A 19955-nucleotide genomic window follows, 5' to 3' on the forward strand; every position below is an offset into this window, starting at 1 on the left:
CTTGTCACTTTTCAAATGCCCCACCTTTTCATGGAATAGCGATTTGTCATTGGTTTAATAATTGAAAGAGGGTGGAACAGGAAATTGTACGGATTCCAAATTCTTCCCTCGGGAACTACGTGTTTACAGCAATGTTCCACAGGTATTTGCGAAAAAATACGGATTTTAAAACACATCTGTCCTAAACACACAATTTCCACGCAATTTTAAGCGTAAACATACTCTTGATATTTCACGCATATGCGAGTGAAAATCTTCTGAGCGAATGTTCAAAAATTGAAGCGACCACATCAGGACCCTTATACTGTAATACTGGAGTAGTACTACTACTTCCTCTACTACGCAGTATTTTAAGTTACTCCGCTGTCTTTGTCCTCGGTCTGTATTTTAGGGGCTCTCCCTGAAGGCTATCTGAACGGTCAGGTGAGACTCATATGCAATGTCTAACATTAAAGCTTGATTTAACAACACGTTGATGGACAGTTTTCTTTTAGTATTCTTCGGTGCATCCAGCTGCTTTAGTAGGAGGGGTTGAGGAGGAGGAGGCAGTGGGCAATGGGAGCGATCTAAACAAAAAAACCTCTCCATCTTGTCTGCCATTAAATAATTTTATATAAAAACAAAGAACGATCGCTGGATGATGGAAAAAAAGTTTGTCTGACCACCTGTCTGTGCAGAAAAGCATAACTTGAAATATGTTTCTATATGTCCAGATTTACTTTAAGGAAATGCCTCCAAAGAGAAGCTCTGGATCAAGTCCAACACAACCGCAAGTGAAGATGATAAAGGTCGGCAGCCCTTTACATGTTCAGGAGTTTAGTGATGGGTCAGTGGAGGACAAATACAGGATGGCAGAAGAGTCCAGCCCCTCGCCTCTTCCCGCCAACGAGGTGAACAGTACTGAACTGAATTTAACCTGTCCACATATTGAAAAGCAACAATTGTTATTTTAACATATGGTTTTGTCAAACATATTGTTTCGATTTGAAACCCGACTAAAATCTGGACTGGGTGGTGTATATCGTACCTTGTAGTTTTGAAAAAGTCGGACACAAAACGGATCTGTCTGCAGCAGGACGTTTCGTATCGCTTTAACAACCAATGAATTGAAGTAATTTTCTATAAACTACTTACAGTCTGTTGTATCTCCACAGTTCATGAAAATAATCAACTATAAATAAAAGTAAACCGATGTGTAATGGTTAACAAAATTGTTACATGGGTTACAAAATGGTTTGGTTAATGATAGAAAATGAATGGTGAAAATTGACAAAAGAGTGATTTTATCCCAAACCACATCTGGTAGCCTGGCTGCTGTAGTTTTAAAACAGAATTAGTTCAATGAAAGTGATGGGTGGTGCTCCTGTAATTTTCTTGCCATGGCCATGGTTTTCAGGACTGGAAATCTTCCCAAACAGCCAAAATGTGTTGTTGTATAAATAAAGAAATAGTGGGCCCATTCTTTCAGTGGAAGTAACTGGTGGGGAGAGGCAGCGCTGTTAGTCTTATCTCCATACCTGCAAATCTCCAGAGTTGCATCTTCTGACAAGAAAAGAAATAGAAAATCAAGAAAGTATGGATGGTTAAAACCTTGCTTTGCTTTTGTAATTTCTCCTTCTGCATCCTGCAACAATTACATTAAAGCAATTCTGAAAAATATGTTTGGGGAAAAAAAAAGATACCAACAACGCAGCTGCCACAATCTACAAAAAACACTATAGGAAATGATCTCAGCACTAAATGAAAACTGTTTTGCTTTAAAAAGGTTTTACATGTTATGGTCGTACTACACGTGTGCAAATTTAAGTAAACAGCCAATTTTGTCTTTCTTCTAAGCAAAGTTAAACTGTAGGAGTCTTCTTTTAGGCAGCTCATTAGCAGTGAGCAGCAACAGATGGGGGAGGGGAAGCACTGAGATTTTCTTACCTCCAAATAGCTGGAGAAAATTTCTGTTACTCTGGTGCTTTCTGTGGGATCTCATTGAAAGGACTTTAAGTTGTATGATGGTAAATAATAGTTGTATTAAATATGGACCTGTTTAAAACCTCTCTTTGTTGGTACCAGAAACAAGCCCTTGCCTACCCGGAAGCAGAACGACTTTTGCATGCTCTTTGGAATTTATTCACTATTTCTTTTCTTCTCTTTTGGCAGCCTGAAACATTTGACTTTGATGAAGAACATCTTGCAAGCCAAGGCATCAGAACCGACACCATCAGCCTCCTTATGAAAATAGAGCAGCTGCAGTCGCAACTCAAATACGAGCGCAGATGCAGGATTTTGGCCGAGAGAGAGCTGAGGGAACTCAAAGGTTGGTGGAAACATACACAGAGCAATTAAGCAGTAATCTGAAAGCACTTCCTGTCGTGTGCACATTAAGGTTTTATTTGACTTAAGGCAGATCTGTAGTTACTCTTGATGTCATCTCCCATGTCCTATTTTTGCACATTCGTTTGGTCAAAAAAATGATTTTCCATTTATGATTATACACAAATCCGCTTTAAACCTGACAGTTAAAACAGTATCAGGAAAAAATATTCAAAATGTTCCTCAAAATAATTAATTGCAGAGGTAATGTAAAGACATTTTATGTCTTTTGTTGGGAGCTGTGGGAGCCACACTTCTGTTCAGATAACCTTAAATGGATTCTAAGAGGCTTTTACAGAAGTTGATTTAGTCAAATCCTAGATGACCTGTGAGTTATTACTAATTATGAAGGAAACTGAAAGTATTGTATACTATTAGTTTGGATTGCATTTTGTAATATATTTCACTTATGTTATAATCAGGTGACATTTCATACTATCATTGAAGGAATCCTGTAACTGGAAGAGGGTATAAAAACAGCTTTAAAGACCCATATGTTCATCAAGAACAAATTCTAAATAAATTCAGAATATTTATGGTGTAATTTCTCCTTCTGTTTGGGGATCCTGCTTTTGGGCTGGGGCTGCTGGCGCTGTCTGGGGGGGTTGGGCGGGCTTGGCGGTGTGCCGCTCTGCTGGCTGTCGTGTCCGAGGGGGGATCGGGGCGGTGGGCTGGGGGATGGCGTGGAGGGGCTACAGCCTGTGGGATGGAGGGGCTGTGTCCACTTCTAGGGTGTGGGGTCACCGGCGTTTGGATCGGCTGGGCAGCGATGGTGGAGCGGAGCTGGATAGTGTTTCTCCCCGGGCGGTCGTTGCAGTGGCAGTGATATTGTGTTTTTTTGTGGCTGAGGGGGGCATGGTGGGGGACACTGGCTCTGGGTGCCTGCTGCTGGCCGGGGACCTCTTGGTGTGTGAGTTTGTCCTGTCATGGTGCTGGGTCGGGAGTCCTGTTGTGGGTGCGGTGCTCGGTGGGGTCTGCCCTGTTGCGCCAGTGGGCGGGGGTGGCGTTGTGCGGGGCCCTTGCCTTGCTGTTGCGGCGTGCTGTGTGGTTGGGGAGCGGGGTGCGGCGGGGGTGCTTAGAGCGGGGCTGTGTGTGGAGCTTGTGCTGTGTGGGTGTGGCTTCATCGGCTTCTCGACTATGGAGTTCACCTGTGGGGGTGTGCCCCTGTGGGGGAGGGGATTCATGGCGTTTGGGTTCGGGGGCATGTTTTCGATATCGGTGTCCTTGTTGGGGATGGCCCTGTGGGGAGGTTCAGATTGGGGTTCACTGGGGGTGGGAGACTCATGGGGTTGCGATCGGAGCTCATTGGGGGGTCGTTTCTGCTCCGTCCTGGGGCGGCTCCGGTTGGCGGCCATGTGGACCCCTCTTGTGTACATAGCCCCCTCTCCGGAGGTGGATGGGGGTTGTTGGGGACTGGATGGGGGGGCGGGGGCCGGGCCGGGGTCACCCGGGTCTGGGCGGTGCCGGCGCTGTCTGCCTGTCTCTGCCCCGGGAGGGAAGGGGACCACCTCCTTGTTTCCGGGGGCTGGTTGCCCCTAGGGGGTACCGGCACCTGGATCTGGGAGTATAGAGTATGCATGGGGAGTGTGAGTGAGTGTATGACGTCCATTGTTGTTTGTCTTTACGTTGGGTGCGAGTGATTTTATGTGTATGCATGAGGGTTGGAGTGGGTGATTGTGACTGTGTGTGCCTGTTTTTTTGTGACAGGTTGGGTCTTGGACTGCTCCCTCTCCTGGATCAGCTTAGGGCCCCCCATATTATGGGGGCCTATTTCCTACCCGCCACACTACCTGCCGGTGGTTGGAGTCTCTGCCCGCTGGTGTACTTGTGGTTCTCGGTGTCCGGGGCAGGTGCTTTGGTGTGTGCTGGCTCACTCCCGGTGGCTGGTTGCCGGGGCCTGGCTCCCTGGGCTCTGTCGGGCCTCTGCTTAGGGGGTGGTGTGTCCCGGGTTCTTGGATCTCTGGGTCCATGGTTGGATCTGCTCGGGCGTGGACGGCTGCCGGCGGAGCCTGTGGGCTTGTCGTTGCGGCTCCCTTTGGCTTTTGCACTGTCGCTGCTGGTTGGTTCCCCTGGGACTCTCCACTGCTCTTCTTTGGGGGGGTTGCCCCAGCGGTGGTTCTCCTGGGGTTCTTGTGCTCTTTTGCCCCATCTCTCTCTTTTTCGAGCTTCATTTTTCCTTTTCATTTCAGTCTCTGTGTCCGTAACAATTGAAATATTCCCAAATAAGTTTATAATAAAGTTTATTTTATAAATATCAAGCAGAGCTTTAAAGCATTAGTTGTGATGCTCCTGTTGGGACCCCAGCCATGGGTTTCAACACTAAAACTCCGGTACATACTTTCCTGGAACTTTTCAAAATAAAGTGCATTAACCTTCTTCCAGCACAGCCAGGAAAGGGGGTAACTGTGGACTTCCTGTGGCGCCATTACCCAAATAAAAGCCCCCACCTTTCCACAAATCTTTCTCTTCCACGCGGCCTTCCATAGGAACCGGATAGGAGAGGAAAGCGCGCTGATGTCTTTTGCTGGCAAAAAGACATCAATTCAACTGGATCCAAGGAAGCCATACGATCATCGATCATATGCAAAGTTAAGTAGAATGAAATACTGTCTGTGTATCCGGTATTTTCATTCATGAACGGGGAAATTAAGGTGTAAGAGTTGCTTACATTTTCTCTTCGAGGCCCCACAGAAGCAAAACTGTATCGAGGAGAGATCCCGGTGGAGAAGCTGTTTCTACAAGCCGAGCCGCAAGGACGGACTACGGCTTGCACCACCGTGTTACGGTAACAAACAGCCGCCCAGCCCTCCGGAGCTAACGCTATTGCAGAGCGAACGCAGAGGTTAGCTGAAAACCAACCGCTTGTTTACTGTGGACGTTTATTCGAACTTCATCGCCCTTGGACAACGTTTACTCACCATGGTCAGAGGTTGGGTTTGGGCAGATTAACAGTTAGGATGAAATATTCTGAACGTTTTCATTCTATGAAGTTTGTTTTGTGGAACCTGGCGATCTTTAGCGCTAGTAGGCTAGCTACGGCACGCGCTGGTTCCGTGTTCTTTGTATGTTTTAAAGCTAAGATAAACTTTATTTAAAGGGTGGTTTTAACCAGAACGTTGCTCATAACGTGCCGTCCGCGCTTATGCATTTTAACCCTGGTATTTTAAAGGTATGTGTTGATTCTGGTGCTAAGCTATTTTCTAGCTTAGCACTTTAGCTAGCTTCTTTGTTAGCCCAACGGCCAGCTGGTAAGAACACGTGTGCTAGCATTAAGGCTAGTCAACAGAAAGGTTGTTAGTTTTCAAGCTAGTGAATAATAGTCCCTGAACATCATTTGCTAGAGTTGATAACTAAGTAAACACCATTAAGCCCCATTTCTCCAGAAAGATTTGGCTCTTTTCCAAAATACTCAATAATATTTCTTCAAATATTATTTTAATAAATAAAGGCAGTTAATTAGACACCATTGAGAATTAGTCATCCAGGAGGTTGGTTTTATTCAGCAGATCATTATTTAAAACATTATTTTATTAAAATAATATTTTACCTGATCTTGCATTGTGAAGGGTTGTCTAAATGTTGCTGATCATTTTCTAAGTTAGTTCCAAAACTAACTTAACTTCACTTCCAGATTCTGGAACCAAGATAATCCTTGGTTCTCAAACATAAACATTGCATGGTAATGTTGCATCACTCTTTTGGTCATGATTTCTAATCATCTTTAATCAACTTGTTTATATTGTACATAGCCCATTAGTCTTCATTATTCTTTAATTCTGCTTGGTAGTTTAGTTGGATTGTTTTAGCATAGTAAAGAGTTTGTTGATTGAAATATGTTTGACTTTGAGTTGACTTATTTTTGTTAATAAATTCTTGTATTTTAAGAAATTGTGTGAATTCATTCCATATGTGTGCAGAGTTTATGCTGTTCAATAATGTCAGATCTCGTCTCACACCTTTCTATTCTGTCCTAATACCATCGCCTTAATGGGGCTGGTATTCACAGTACAATCCTTAACAGACCGGAATATTATTTGGTAAAATATTAAAATATTAATATTAAAATATTAATATTAAATATTAAATAATATTCTCAGATTCATATTTACAATATAGTGGCGTCCCTGGGTGGGCATTATCATGAACAGCTTGCACTGTACATAAATGTGAGTGAATAAAACCACAACTGCACATTATTGAGGTACCAAGTGATTAGCTTAAAACCAGCTGTCACTGGTCACAATAGGACTCAAAACATCAGAGTTCTAACATTAGATGTCACTGATTATATTTAAGAGAACATTATAACTCGTGACAACTCCAGGAGTTCACAATTTTAGACGTTCGTCAAAATTAATAACTCCAATATCTCCGTGCTAGTAACAATCAACTCTACTACATAGGCAACATTTTAGATGTTCGGTCTCAGTCTGGTTTCTTCTGTGTAAGCAATAACTTGAGACTTGGTTTAACTTCAGTTAACCTCACTGTCCAGACAGTTGCTGCACGTCTGTATCCAGAGGCTGTGTTTGTGTAAGACCACAATTTGAAACTGAATTAACTTTGCAGTTAATTTCAATATCTGACCTAATTTTGATGCATGTATCCATTTAGGAGCTTTATAGTTTGTTTTATGGTTTGAAAGAACAGGATTTTTGCCAGATTAAATCCCAAATTTAATCTAATCACCCTGCCTGCCATAAAGGGGGGTGAATCAAAAGTCAAATTGCAATTATTACCCTCAGGAGGTGTAGCAATTTTCTTTTCCCTTTGCATTTTAAACAAAATTCCCTTAAAGGTTAAGAGTAGTGTCTAATCACTAGTTCTCCCAAAGAAAGGTGAAAAATTAACTTTAAAATCACAAATATCCTTAGAGAAAGGAGTATCATTATAACACTTGGAGCATAGTGTTGTCATAAGTCACAGGTTGAGTGATCAACTGGTGCACCCATTTTACAATCAAATGTTTCCAATATATGTATGGTCAGATATACATATATATCTGGACATACATTTGTTAGATGTTGTTGCTTTTAGCAACATTCTCATAACTTTGTTGTTGTTTTGTAGTGTCTGCCAGAATGATGGAATCACACTCCATTATGAATTCAGCAGACGTGGAGATGCAGAAGGTGGTGGTTGCTGATCTCATCCGTTTGTCTCCAGATGAGCGGGATGTTTTAAATCAGTTTGACCTTGCTGCATGTGATAAAAAGATTCAAGAATTACTTGACCTAATTGGAAATCCAACTAGAGAGATTCTGATTTCAGATGTTGTTGGTAGGCTTACCTTGTTGTATCAGCGAAAATCACAACTGGAAGCTAAAAGATATTCTCAGTTACAGGCTGACCATCAGATGACTCTTTAAAGAGAGAATGCTGCAAAGCTTGAGCTCTCAAAAGCTGAGGAGAGGACCAAGAAAGCTGAAGCAAAGTTAGTGGACCTGAAGGCAGATGAGCTCAAGGAAGCTTCATCCCAAAAGGGGGGACAGACCCCCACCTCTCAGGTACCCAATTTGCATTTTCACTCACAGCAGCTGCAGCAGCCACAGCAGGGGGCAGACTCAGACACCAGGCATCCAGCACCTAGGTCAGAGTCTTCCCCTCCTAAATTTAGCCAAAGTGTCCAACTTTCTTCCACAGACCTTAACAGAAATGTTGGAAGTCAGATGGTCTCCAGTGGTTTCCTGCCAAATTCCATTGCAGTGAACAACTGCAACAACGGACTCAGCGTGCACAAATGGCCCGATTCAGTGGGAGGAGCACCCTTCCAGCCTGATCGGCACCCCTCTCCTTTCTGACTCTGTGTCGACCCCTAGGGACCAGGAGAGAAGCACATGGTTCTCAGGTGACTCAATCCAACCTGACCCCCCACCACTTGCACGAGTCCATTCATTACAAAGCTCTCATTTAAATCATGAGAAAACTTGTTTCCTTCCCCAAAGGTTTTATTATGATCTTCCACCATTTCATGAACTTAACCAAGGTGACTTCTCAGATGAACGTGGCTCACCTTGGAAGCATGGTGTCCGTTTCAAACAGCTTGAATCCCTTGCTAAAGACATAGAAGTTTTTGATCCAGGTAGCCAGGAGTCAAATATTGATGCTTACCTGTTTGAGGTTGAACATTGTCTTCTGGACTTGTGTTTTCCTTCTGATCGTGAGAAGCTGAGACTTATTTGGAAAACAACAGCTAAGAGTGTTCATGTGTTCATAAACACTCTTCCTCCAGAAATTAGTGACAGTTATCCAGCTCTCTGCCGGGCTCTTAGAGAAGAGTACTATGTTTACACTATTAATGCTTTGACAGTTTTGCAAAAACAGTTCGAACCTCCCAGAGAATATTTCCACCGTTTGAAGACAGCTTATTTTCAGGGATGTTATGCTCCAGGTCTTGAAGAAGACCACACGTTTAAGTTGTTGTTTCTTCACAATCTCCACGTTAGCGTGCAGTATGACGTGACCATGCATTGCATAACAGAGAATCTCTCTATGCAGGAGACTCGTAGATATGCTCAGCTTGTGTGGGAAACACGTGTCCGTTCAGACAGAGCAGGAAAAGGCAAAGTTAGAGTGTTAAACATTCAAACTCAGAACAGGCGTAAGAAGAGGCGCAAAGTAAGTCCCCAAGTGATGCAACAGAACCAGGGGGGTGGTAACAGACATGGCAAGCCTGTAAAATCTATCAAACAAGGTATGAAGATGGTAAATAATTTCCAACACCCTGTACTCTGTTTTAATCTTTTTCTTTCTTATGGTTTGAACTTCAGAAAGTAAGGTTCAAAAGCAGTATTATTATGGTGTGAAAATTATTACATGACTTTTATTATTTTTTTTTTTTTAAACATTTTATTAGTATTAGTCTCTGCCCAAGCCTGCCTCACTCCTGTCCAAACACTAACCTCTGAACCACAATGAACTGTTGAACTCTGCCTTGCTACAGGAACCCAGTGACTCTTTTCACATGGCTGAGGACGAATTGTTAGCCCCAAAGACTGGATTTCATCCCATTCTTCGGAACTAAAAAGGGGGGATGTTGGGACCACAGCCATGGGTTTCAACACTAAAACTCCGGTACAAACTTTCCTGGAACTTTTCAAAATAAAGTGCATTAACTTTCTTCCAGCACAGCCAGGAAAGGGGGTAACTGTGGACTTCCTGTGGCGCCATTACTCAAATAAAAGCCCCCACTTTTCCACAAATCTTTCTCTTCCACGCGGCCTTCCATAGGAACCGGATAGGAGAGGAAAGCGCGCTGATGTCTTTTGCTGGCAAAACGACATAAATTCAACTGGATCCAAGGAAGCCATACGATCATCGATCATATGCAAAGTTAAGTAGAATGAAATACTGTCTGTGTATCCGGTATTTTCATTCATGAACGGGGAAATTAAGGTGTAAGAGTTGCTTACATTTTCTCTTCGAGGCCCCATAGAAGCAAAACTGTATCGAGGAGAGATCCCGGTGGAGAAGCTGTTTCTACAAGCCGAGCCGCAAGGACGGACTACGGCTTGCACCACCGTGTTACATTAACAAACAGCCGCCCAGCCCTCCGGAGCTAACGCTATTGCAGAGCGAACGCAGAGGTTAGCTGAAAACCAACCGCTGTGGACGTTTATTCGAACTTCATCGCCCTTGGACAACGTTTACTCACCATGGTCAGAGGTTGGGTTTGGGCAGATTAACAGTTAGGATGAAATAATCTGAACGTTTTCATTCTATGAAGTTTGTTTTGTGGAACCTGGCGATCTTTAGCGCTAGTAGGCTAGCTACGGCACGCGCTGGTTCCGTGTTCTTTGTATGTTTTAAAGCTAAGATAAACTTTATTTAAAGGGTGGTTTTAACCAGAACATTGCTCATAACGCGCTGTCCGCGCTTATGCATTTTAACCCTGGTATTTTAAAGGTATGTGTTGATTCTGGTGCTAAGCTATTTTCTAGCTTAGCACTTTAGCTAGCTTCTTTGTTAGCCCAACGGCCAGCCGGTAAGAACACGTGTGCTAGCATTAAGGCTAGTCAACAGAAAGGTTGTTAATTTTCAAGCTAGTGAATAATAGTCCCTGAACATCATTTGCTAGAGTTGATAACTAAGTAAACACCATTAAGCCCCATTTCTCCAGAAAGATTTGGCTCTTTTCCAAAATACTCAATAATATTTCTTCAAATATTATTTTAATAAATAAAGGCAGTTAATTAGACACCGTTGAGAATTAGTCATCCAGGAGGTTGGTTTTATTCAGCAGATCATTATTTAAAACATTATTTTATTAAAATAATATTTAATCTGATCTTGCATTGTGAAGGATTGTCTAAATGTTGCTGATCATTTTCTAAGTTAGTTCCAAAACTAACTTAACTTCACTTCCAGATTCAAGATAACCCTTGGTTCTCAAACATAAACATTGCATGGTAATGTTGCATCACTCTTTTGGTCATGATTTCTAATCATCTTTAATCAACTTGTTTATATTGTACATAGCCCATTAGTCTTCATTATTCTTTAATTCTGCTTGGTAGTTCAGTTGGATTGTTTTAGCATTGTAAAGAGTTTGTTGATTGAAATATGTTTGACTTTTGAGTTGACTTATTTTTGTTAATAAATTCTTGTATTTTAAGAAATTGTGTGAATTCATTCCATATGTGTGCAGAGTTTATGCTGTTCAATAATGCCAGATCTCGTCTCACACCTTTCTATTTTGTCCTAATACCATTGCCTTAATGGGGCTGGTATTCACAGGACAATCCTTAACAGACCGGAATATTATTTGGTAAAATATTAAAATATTAATATTAAAATATTAATATTAAATATTAAATAATATTCTCAGATTCATATTCACAATACTCCGCTTGTGAAAGTAAATCTGTTGGGTAATTTCTTGGCAATTCTGAGCACTACTTTGCTGGACAGGACACGGTAAAAAAAAAAAAAAAGTTATCAAGTTATATAAAATGTGTTTTACAAACGTATTTGTGTTGATTTAACATCATTTGTAGAGATGAACACGCTCATGATGCAAATGAGGCACACAGCAAATGAACTTCGAGTAACTCTGGATCACGTTCTTCATGGAGGTGAGGCAGCGGTTGAACCACAAAACCCGGACGAAGCCGTACCTTTTCTAAGCGAATCTGGAGTGCACAATATCCCAGAGGTCAGTATCAAAATGACCTGTTAACTCAAGTGTTTTGACAACACAACAGTCAAAGGTAGATTGTTCAGTTTTTGCTTTAATATTACATTGGGTGAACCTGATTGCACTTGTATTAGGATATTACTTTGCTTAGGTTTACCGTTTTGATGAAAGAAAGGTTTTGTCTGAAATAACCATGAGTGTGATCAATTGAATTTTCTGTGATTTTGTTTTTTTGGTTGTTTTCAGGATGACATTAACTTTGTGTATCTTGCTGAAAATGTAAAAGTGCCAAAGGACCTTTATGATCGTGTCGCAGACATTTCTGACTATAAGAAATATGTCGGAGCTCTGCTGATGATAATTTTCGACAGAGACACGTTGGCCACACACTGTCTGCAGGGCCGGAAGAACAACTTTACAGGAGAGGACAGCCACAAGCCTCCTCTCCCACGTGATATTTTAAAAAACCTAATGGGTAAGATTAAGAGCACTAACAGAAACTGAAACATCGCTCTTTGGGGCATAACAATAGCACATTTCTTTGTAATGTGTTTTTTCACTCTTCAGATCACGTTGCAGAAAGGTTTGGCGTCGACATCACCCAGATTAAATATGCCATCCGCACAAAGCTGAACAACGAGGATAAGCTGCTGAAGAAGAGGTTGGGGCTGGTTAAAGCTGAAAACAGAGCAGCTGTTGATCAAACCTTCTACCAAGATGCTTCACTTCTGTCTAGAAAAGACGCAATGGCAAACGGCTCTGAGTTCTAGCGGTGCCGATCTGCCAATGTATTACTGTCTGATCTCAAAGTGTTCCCTTTTTTTTAACCAAGTGAAACCTTCTCCCATAATGAGCTGTTTATTATTTCAGATCTTTGTAGAGCTTTAGACAGCTTATTGTTGCCTATTGGTTGGCTGAAAATTTGATAATACTATAAAATGTCACGTGTATACCCAGCTTTCCTAAACACAAATGTCTCTGTTGAGGTGATTTTATCTAAGTGGTGGTAGCGTAGAAAAAGAATAGAATTTAATCTCTCAATCCAGTGTACTTTGTATGTGTACGCACAGGTAGTTTTCAATCTGTTACTGTTTGTGACCTGTTAAAAAGAGATGTTGTATTTTTAAGTTTTTTGTTCACAGATTCAGACTGTGATTTAATTAATCTCTTATTCTTCCGAATAATCTGTTTATCATGTTATTTTCAGGTACCGTAACTTATAAATATATCAGTAGAATAAAGTTTAGTATGTTCTCTTTGTTGTGCACTGTCTTTTTGTCAGTCAACAGATGTCAGTGTTGAGCCTGGTTTAAGGCTTCTCAGCAAGCACAATTGAAACCAGTTACATCCACTGTGTTGAAGGACACATAACCTTTTTTTCTCTCACTGTCTGATATTAAATAAATGTCTCTTGTTTTAGGTCAGTTAGGATTATAAAATTATTTCTGTTCGCTAAATCATAAATAATTCCTTAGTATTTGATAGAATCACCATTTATACTGCATGACTTGGGTGAATCCTTCCTCAAGCTTTTCACAATGGTTTGTTGGAATTTTGGCTTTTTCCTCCAGACAGAAATATTAGCACGTCTCTTTGCTCATCCACACTTTCTCAGCCCTGCCTACAAATTTCCTATGGGACCGAGAACAGGGCTTTGTGAAATCCACTCCCAAACATTGACTTAGTTGTCCAAAAGCCACTTAGGGTCATTGACCATTTAGTAGATCAATTTGGGTCCAAACTTTACCTTCCTGAACGATGTTTTGACACAGTGCTTCAATATTCCCATCTAATGTTTTTTACTCATTATACGGTCTATTTTGTGAAGTGTACAAGTCCCTCATGCAGAAAAACAACCACAAAAAATTTGGGTTTCCAACCCTATATTTCACAGTTTGGATTGGTTGTTCCAGACTTGGAAGTGGCTCCTTTTACGATTCAAATGTAACAAAGGCCATTATGGCCAAACACAGTAGTTTTAGTTTAATCAAATCACAGGACATCTCTCCATAAATTAAGGTATTTGTCCTTGAGTGCATTTGCAAGTTTATCCCCTTTTATGCCGCCTTACAAATAATAACTTCTTCTTCTCTGAGTGGCCTTTTAGCCCATTTTAACACATTCATCATTTCACTACATAATGACACTCATATAACCTCAACCAGCTTCTCCACAAGGTCTTTTGCTTTTGCTCCGGGGTTGATAGACATGTTTCGCATCAAAACACATTCATCTCTGGGACACAGAACGAGTCCCAATCCTGAACAGTATACTGAATATTTCTATACTGTTTATATTTGCATGTCTTTGCTTCAACAGATACTTGTGGCATCTTCAGGCATCTGAAAATTACACCCAAAGATGAAAAAGACTTAGAGAGGTCCACAATTCTCTTTCTGATATCTTGGCTGTTTTCTTTAGATTTTTTCATTATGTCACACAAGGAAGCAATATGATTGGGGTGTGGTCTTAAAATATGTTCACAGTTGTAAATCCAGTTAATTTAATGTTGTGAATTAAACTGTCAGAAAATCTGTCGCACATTCTGGCATTTAGCATGCTGAAATAATTTTGAATCCTAACTGACCTGAAACAGGAAATGTTTAGTGTGGTGTTATGTGAAACTGAGGAATAAGATTTTGACTTTTTATCGTGTTATCTGGTTTTAAATGTATGAAGCCATCTCTGTAAGTTGCAGAAATACAAAAACTGCTCTTTTGAAGTCAAACTACAGTAAGTGCAATGCTAAAGCTGAGAATGTCAATCCAATGCCCCTGCAGTGCCCTTACTCACTCTGAAGCTATGGAGAGAATAAAGGATTACGTGTAACAGCAATCTCAGTGCACAGTGTGTAACAGTCGCAGCCACATGCTGATGGATGGAAGAGTGAGTGTGGTTGTGAACCTGTGATGCCATGGTTATGTCAGTGCATAGTGGAGGTTTGGTGTGCTCATCTCCTCTTGAAAGAAGCGATTTGAGGTGATCACCAGTTTATGGCTCCTCCCTTGTCTGTCCCTGCAGCTGTCTGAGTCGCCTGAGTCAGTTCTCATAGTTCATTTCCTCTCACTCTGGTGGCATCAACAGGTCATATGTTCCTATATAAGAATCTGTTTTTATCAAAGATTTTAACACAGTGGAAGAACGTTGGACAAGACAGAACCAGGATTGTTGGGAGTGTTTAGATTTTCAACAACATTTCAGAGGACCATGGACTAATGTAAGATTTGTTACATTTTGTATGAATGAGCAGCCAATTTTTTGATACACACACTTTTATGAAAGTCATAATGAATTAGCTTATTAAAGAAAATACTGATTTCAGTTTATCTTCAGACTTGGTGTTCACTGTTTGGAGCTGATGTTAAAATAATCAGATCAATAAATACATTTTACTACAATACATAGAAAAAACAAAATGTAATATTTAACATTTGAATTCAATCTCTTTGATCAAATTTAACCCTGTGCTTCTGCAAAACCTTTTAGGACCATTGGTTACATCTAGAAATGCTTTTAAATCCCTATACCTAAGTCTCTATACCTTCTAAAAACTCCAAATAAAAAAATGAATAAATAAATGAAACAGGTATATGCAATAAAAAGGTTTTTTATTCTTTTCTATAATTTCTATATTGGATTATTCTGGAGTTTTTGAGTTTGAATCTACAGGTACAAATTTGGCTCAACGTGGTAATGCAACTTTCTTTTTAATTTGAAAAGAAAGTTCTTATTCTTATTTTAATAAAATCTCTTTATATTTTCAGGTGTGAACTTATACAAAAAATGTAGTGTTATTAAATTCCCAGATATGTATATATTTAACCTAACCTATTTATTTTTGGCCATTAATCGAGCATATCGGTCAGCATTTAGCTTTTCTGAACAAGTCCAATCAGAAGTTTAATAGATTTAATGAACTACATATGTCTTTGATGCCAATAGACATATGTGAATATTATTTCTAGAATAATTACATCTCATATGAACAGGTCAAATAGACCTGAAACCTGCAGTATATGTCGGTCTGCAACTAAAACATGTCTGCTGAATACAACCTTACATAATATGAGGATGTACATTTGTAAGTCCCCTTCCTGGGCATAAACCTCGCTACAAAATTGGCACGCCAATCACTTTCCACCAGAGAAGATTACAGCAGCAGAGAACATCAGCACTTGGATTTAGGACACACTGTCTCAAATCTGAATAAATAAATATCCAGAGAGCCAAATAAAGATTACACTGAAATGCATCTAAAAGTGTTAATATTAAATGGAACGTCTGGCTCATAAATAGTCCCAGGCAACAGTTGTTTTGTGGTTTGTGTGAAGAGAGGATCTCCTTTGATGTTGTCATAAAGGGTGACACTGATCACCGCAATGCTAGCCATGCAGCTGGACTGAAACAAGAACATTCATTATCTTTCAGTTTCCCTCTCTTAATTTTCCTAAAACTGATGCAAACAGTTTTTTATTTTTTTATAATACTGTTGAATTTATCACTGGATGCATAGAAGAACTTGTTGTGGTTATTTTGGTTTGTGTAGAAAATTAGGCCTAATCTAAAGTTTAGCTATTTTCCATATTTAATAATTTAGCAGTGGTTTGATTTCATAATTTCACAGCAATTTTACCAAGATTATCTCAGCTTGAATCTAGAGTCTATAGTAAGTTGATTCCTCATATGCCTCAGAGCAGTGTTTTCAACTCTGGTCCTCAAGGCACACTGCTCTGCAGGTTTTAGTTGTTTCCCTGCTTTAACACACCTGATTCAGATAATTTCACTTCAGCAACATCCTGTTAATCAACCATCAGGTGTGCTGAAGGAGGGAAACATCTACAACATGGGCAGTGTCCCTTGGGGACCACGGTTGAAAAACTGCCTTGGAGAATCCTGCAACGGCTATGCCAAATTCAATTCTTCCTAAACAACATCAATATTTCCAACATTTCCAACATACTCATGGAATCCACTGTCACTATTTCAGATATCTCAAAAAGATGTTCAATTTTCTATTCGTGAGGATTGGTTTTCTTATCTCTGCATATCCAGATGTAAATTCTTCCCATATTTTCTACATATTTATACTTTGTCTTGGTTTTCTTAAACAATGTTTAAACAAGTAAAATGTAATTGATGACCTCCACAATTCATATTATGACATTTCTATTTAGTAATTACATTTCTAGTAGTAATGTAATTACCTTCTGTCCATCAACTACTAAACTACACAATAACACCTAGACTGTCCACTGTTGTTGGTTCAATTATGATTAATTATTAATGCTGATGGCTAGAGATTGGTGAACTGTATGTTGATGTTTGCTTAATGCACATAATGAGCATTAAGCAAACGGTGGAAATTATGTCTGGAAACAAATGTATGACATATATCTAAAATCCATGTTTTTCTAGCATGAATCCACAACCTTAATTTTCATAGAAAATATTTATTTTATTAAAACCACAAAACACATGACTGAAACCAGGATAGCATGCCATTTCTAAGGCTTTGAGACTCCAGTGAACCCCAACAGTGAGAGCTGTTATCCACAAATGGAGAAAACATGGATCAGTGATGAACTTTCCCAGGAATGGCCGGCCCCTATAAACATCCTTCCAAGAATGCACTGATAACTTGTCTAGAAGTTCACAAAAAAAAAAAAAAACAGTACAAAACAGATCAAAAATTTCCTCTAAAATATCTTGATGACGCCTTTAGAAAAATGTTCTTGCACTGCCAAATCAAAAGTGGAACTTTTTGGAAGATTTGTGTTTGTTTTAAAACCAAAAACAATTCATGAAAAAACATTAAAATGACAATCAAACAGGGTGATGGTATAGTAATAGTTTTAGGGTGCTTTACAATTTTAGCACCTAGATGACTTGTCGTAATTGATGGAACCCTAAATTCTGCTCTCTATTAGAAAATCCTAAAGGAGGATGTCCATCCAGCAGGAAATAATTCGAAGCACACCAGATAGGCTACCTCTCAATGGTTCAAAGAACTGAGTTTTGGGTTTCAAGAGGCCTAATCAATGTCTGGATTTAAATTTGATTGAGATGCTGTGGCATGACCTTAAACGGGCCATTTACCCAAATTCCAACCCAAAGGAGTTTGAATTTGGGTCCTATGAAAACAGATTCACATAGATATAACTCCCAGATGCTAATTCTTATTTACTGCTACAGAAAAGAGCATGCAAATTATTGACAGTATGAAAATGTAATGTTCAGTGTTTTCATTGCCTATAATGTGTTTTTAATTCTCTTTTCAGGAGTAAAGATATTTTTAATTTGGATTCTGAGAGATTCTTCTGCCTGATAACAAAGCAATGGAAAAAACTACAGCACAGACTTCTTCTTAGAAACTTGTATTTTGAAAGATGGAGGAGGCGAGCACAGCTTTCACTTCTGAATATAATGACAGCACCTCAGTACCTATGCCCTCTGCTCCCAGCAGGCAGCTGGGCGCACTTCCCAACCCACAGGCACGATTCAAAGACATGACAGGGATGCTTTTCATGGTGACCCTGAATGTTCTCGCACTTCTGGCCAACACTGCTGTGATGGTGGTCATCATCAAAGCCCCTCATCTGAGGAAATTTGCCTTCGTGTGCCACCTCTGTGTAGTGGACCTGCTGTGCGCTATCCTGCTAATGCCTCTTGGCATTGTGTCCAGCTCTCCATACTTCACTGGCGTTGTGTTTACTGTACTGGAATGCCAGATCTACGTCTTCCTCAATGTAATCCTCATAGCTGCCTCTATCTTTACCATTACAGCCATCAGTGTGGAACGGTATTATTATATTGTCCATCCAATGCGCTATGAGGTCAAGATGACCCTGAAGCTGACCTTGGCTGTTGTGGTGATGGTGTGGGTGGTCTCTGCCATTCTGGGCTTTTCCACCATTTTTGGATGGCCATCTCATAGCCTGAGGTCCATCAGTGCTGCACACTGCTCACTTCACTGGAGCCACAGGGACCACCGGCTTATTTTCTTTGCACTCTTCAGCGTCACCTGTTTCTGTTTGCCAGCTGTGGTGATCTTTTCTGTCTACTGTAATGTATACAAGGTGGCCCGTGTGGCAGCACGGCAGCATGGACCTCTGCCCTCGTGGACAAACCCTCAGGTCAAGCATCGCTCAGATTCCATAAACAGTCAGACGACCATCATTACGACTCACCACGCCCCTCGTAGGAGAACGCGTAAGCGGCATTTTATAGGCAGTAAAGCTGCTCTTACCCTGGTGATTATTGTTGGTCAGTTTCTAATCTGCTGGCTGCCTTATTTTGCCTTCCACCTGTTTCTGATACTGGACTCCAAGCCTCACACACCTAATGACTTGGAGGAAGTGGTCACCTGGCTGGCATATTCCTCCTTTGCTATGAACCCTTTCTTCTATGGACTGCTGAACAGACAGATCCGTGAGGAGCTGTGTAAGCTGAAACGCTGCTATTCAGCATACCCAACAGACCTGGCCTTTTCCAGCCACGAGGGTTCAGGCCATGAAAACTTCTTGCAGTTCCTCCATAGGACCAGTTGTACAATAGAGACACATGCAAGCTTTGCAATACCTAGTCCCAGAATCACTCTGGATCAAACAGAGCAGATTGGTTTCAGGATACCAGGTCAGATTCCAGAAGAGATAAATTAGATATACCTCATTGCTTTGATACAATGTTAATAACCTACTGGCTTACAAAAGAATGGACAGCTTGATTTAATGACTACCAGCAAAATTTGTACTCTTTAATCTGTTAAAGTTATAGTAAAGCCATTATAGATTCTTTTCACAATGTACTGTACTTTTTAAGATATTTAAATAATGTTTTTGTTTAGTAATCATTAGTTCTATTTCAATAAAAAGGGGGAATATGTGTGTCATGTTATTAGTTGAGAAGTCTGAATCAGTCAACAGGTTTACATACAAATTAAATAGGACGTAGGTTGGATTTAGGATCTGTTTATTTTAGGAGGGCAGGTCTTCATTTTGAAAATATGTTTTACAGCCGAAAGAGAACATATTGTTTTATAATTACAATTTAAATACAAGTAATTCTGCAAGTCATTACTTTATCATTTATGTTTGTTTCAAACAAAGTAAAAATTAAAAGTTAGTTGAAGCATTTGTCATTTCTTTTTCATATTTTTTTACGTTACAACAACAACCAAGACACATTAGTCCACCTGACAGGCTGGGCAAGGATCGGAGGTCCATTGTAGCTCTGCTGGAGTTGCAGGGATACACGGCTAAGGTGGGAGAATCTATTGACAGGACACCTATTAGTCATCAACTGCGATGTTTTGGCTTACATGCAAAACAACACCTTGCAAGCTAACATCCTGAATACACCATCCACACTGTTATACATTCCATTTACTCCATCTTGGCAGACACTTAAAAACACTAGTACATCGGGATTTGAGACATTTTTTTATTTATTGTGTTGA

General features: G+C 40.3%; 2 protein-coding genes across 3 annotated transcripts; both read left to right on the forward strand.

The window, feature by feature from the left end:
- The first annotated feature begins 267 nt into the window (after nt 1–267).
- Nucleotides 268–12758, forward strand: LOC124857423. 2 transcript variants are annotated; one of them, XM_047348675.1, is made up of 6 exons: nt 268–423; nt 714–890; nt 2152–2308; nt 11361–11518; nt 11747–11975; nt 12068–12758. In XM_047348675.1, the coding sequence occupies exons 2-6, from the start codon at nt 729–731 to the stop codon at nt 12268–12270; spliced, it is 909 nt and encodes a 302-aa protein (XP_047204631.1). In that variant the 5' UTR covers nt 268–423; nt 714–728; the 3' UTR covers nt 12271–12758. The 2 variants fall into 2 exon arrangements, with proteins under 2 accessions (XP_047204631.1, XP_047204632.1); XM_047348676.1 differs by having other exon boundaries at nt 394–418.
- Nucleotides 12759–12898: 140 nt separating this feature from the next.
- Nucleotides 12899–19632, forward strand: LOC124857422 (probable G-protein coupled receptor). The gene is made up of 2 exons (XM_047348674.1): nt 12899–14717; nt 17779–19632. Exon 2 carries the CDS (start codon nt 17887–17889, stop codon nt 19156–19158), a length of 1272 nt encoding a protein of 423 aa, XP_047204630.1. The 5' UTR covers nt 12899–14717; nt 17779–17886; the 3' UTR covers nt 19159–19632.
- The last annotated feature ends 323 nt before the right edge of the window (nt 19633–19955 follow it).

This window comes from Girardinichthys multiradiatus, chromosome 20, assembly GCF_021462225.1.
Source record: "Girardinichthys multiradiatus isolate DD_20200921_A chromosome 20, DD_fGirMul_XY1, whole genome shotgun sequence".
NCBI lineage: Eukaryota > Metazoa > Chordata > Actinopteri > Cyprinodontiformes > Goodeidae > Girardinichthys > Girardinichthys multiradiatus.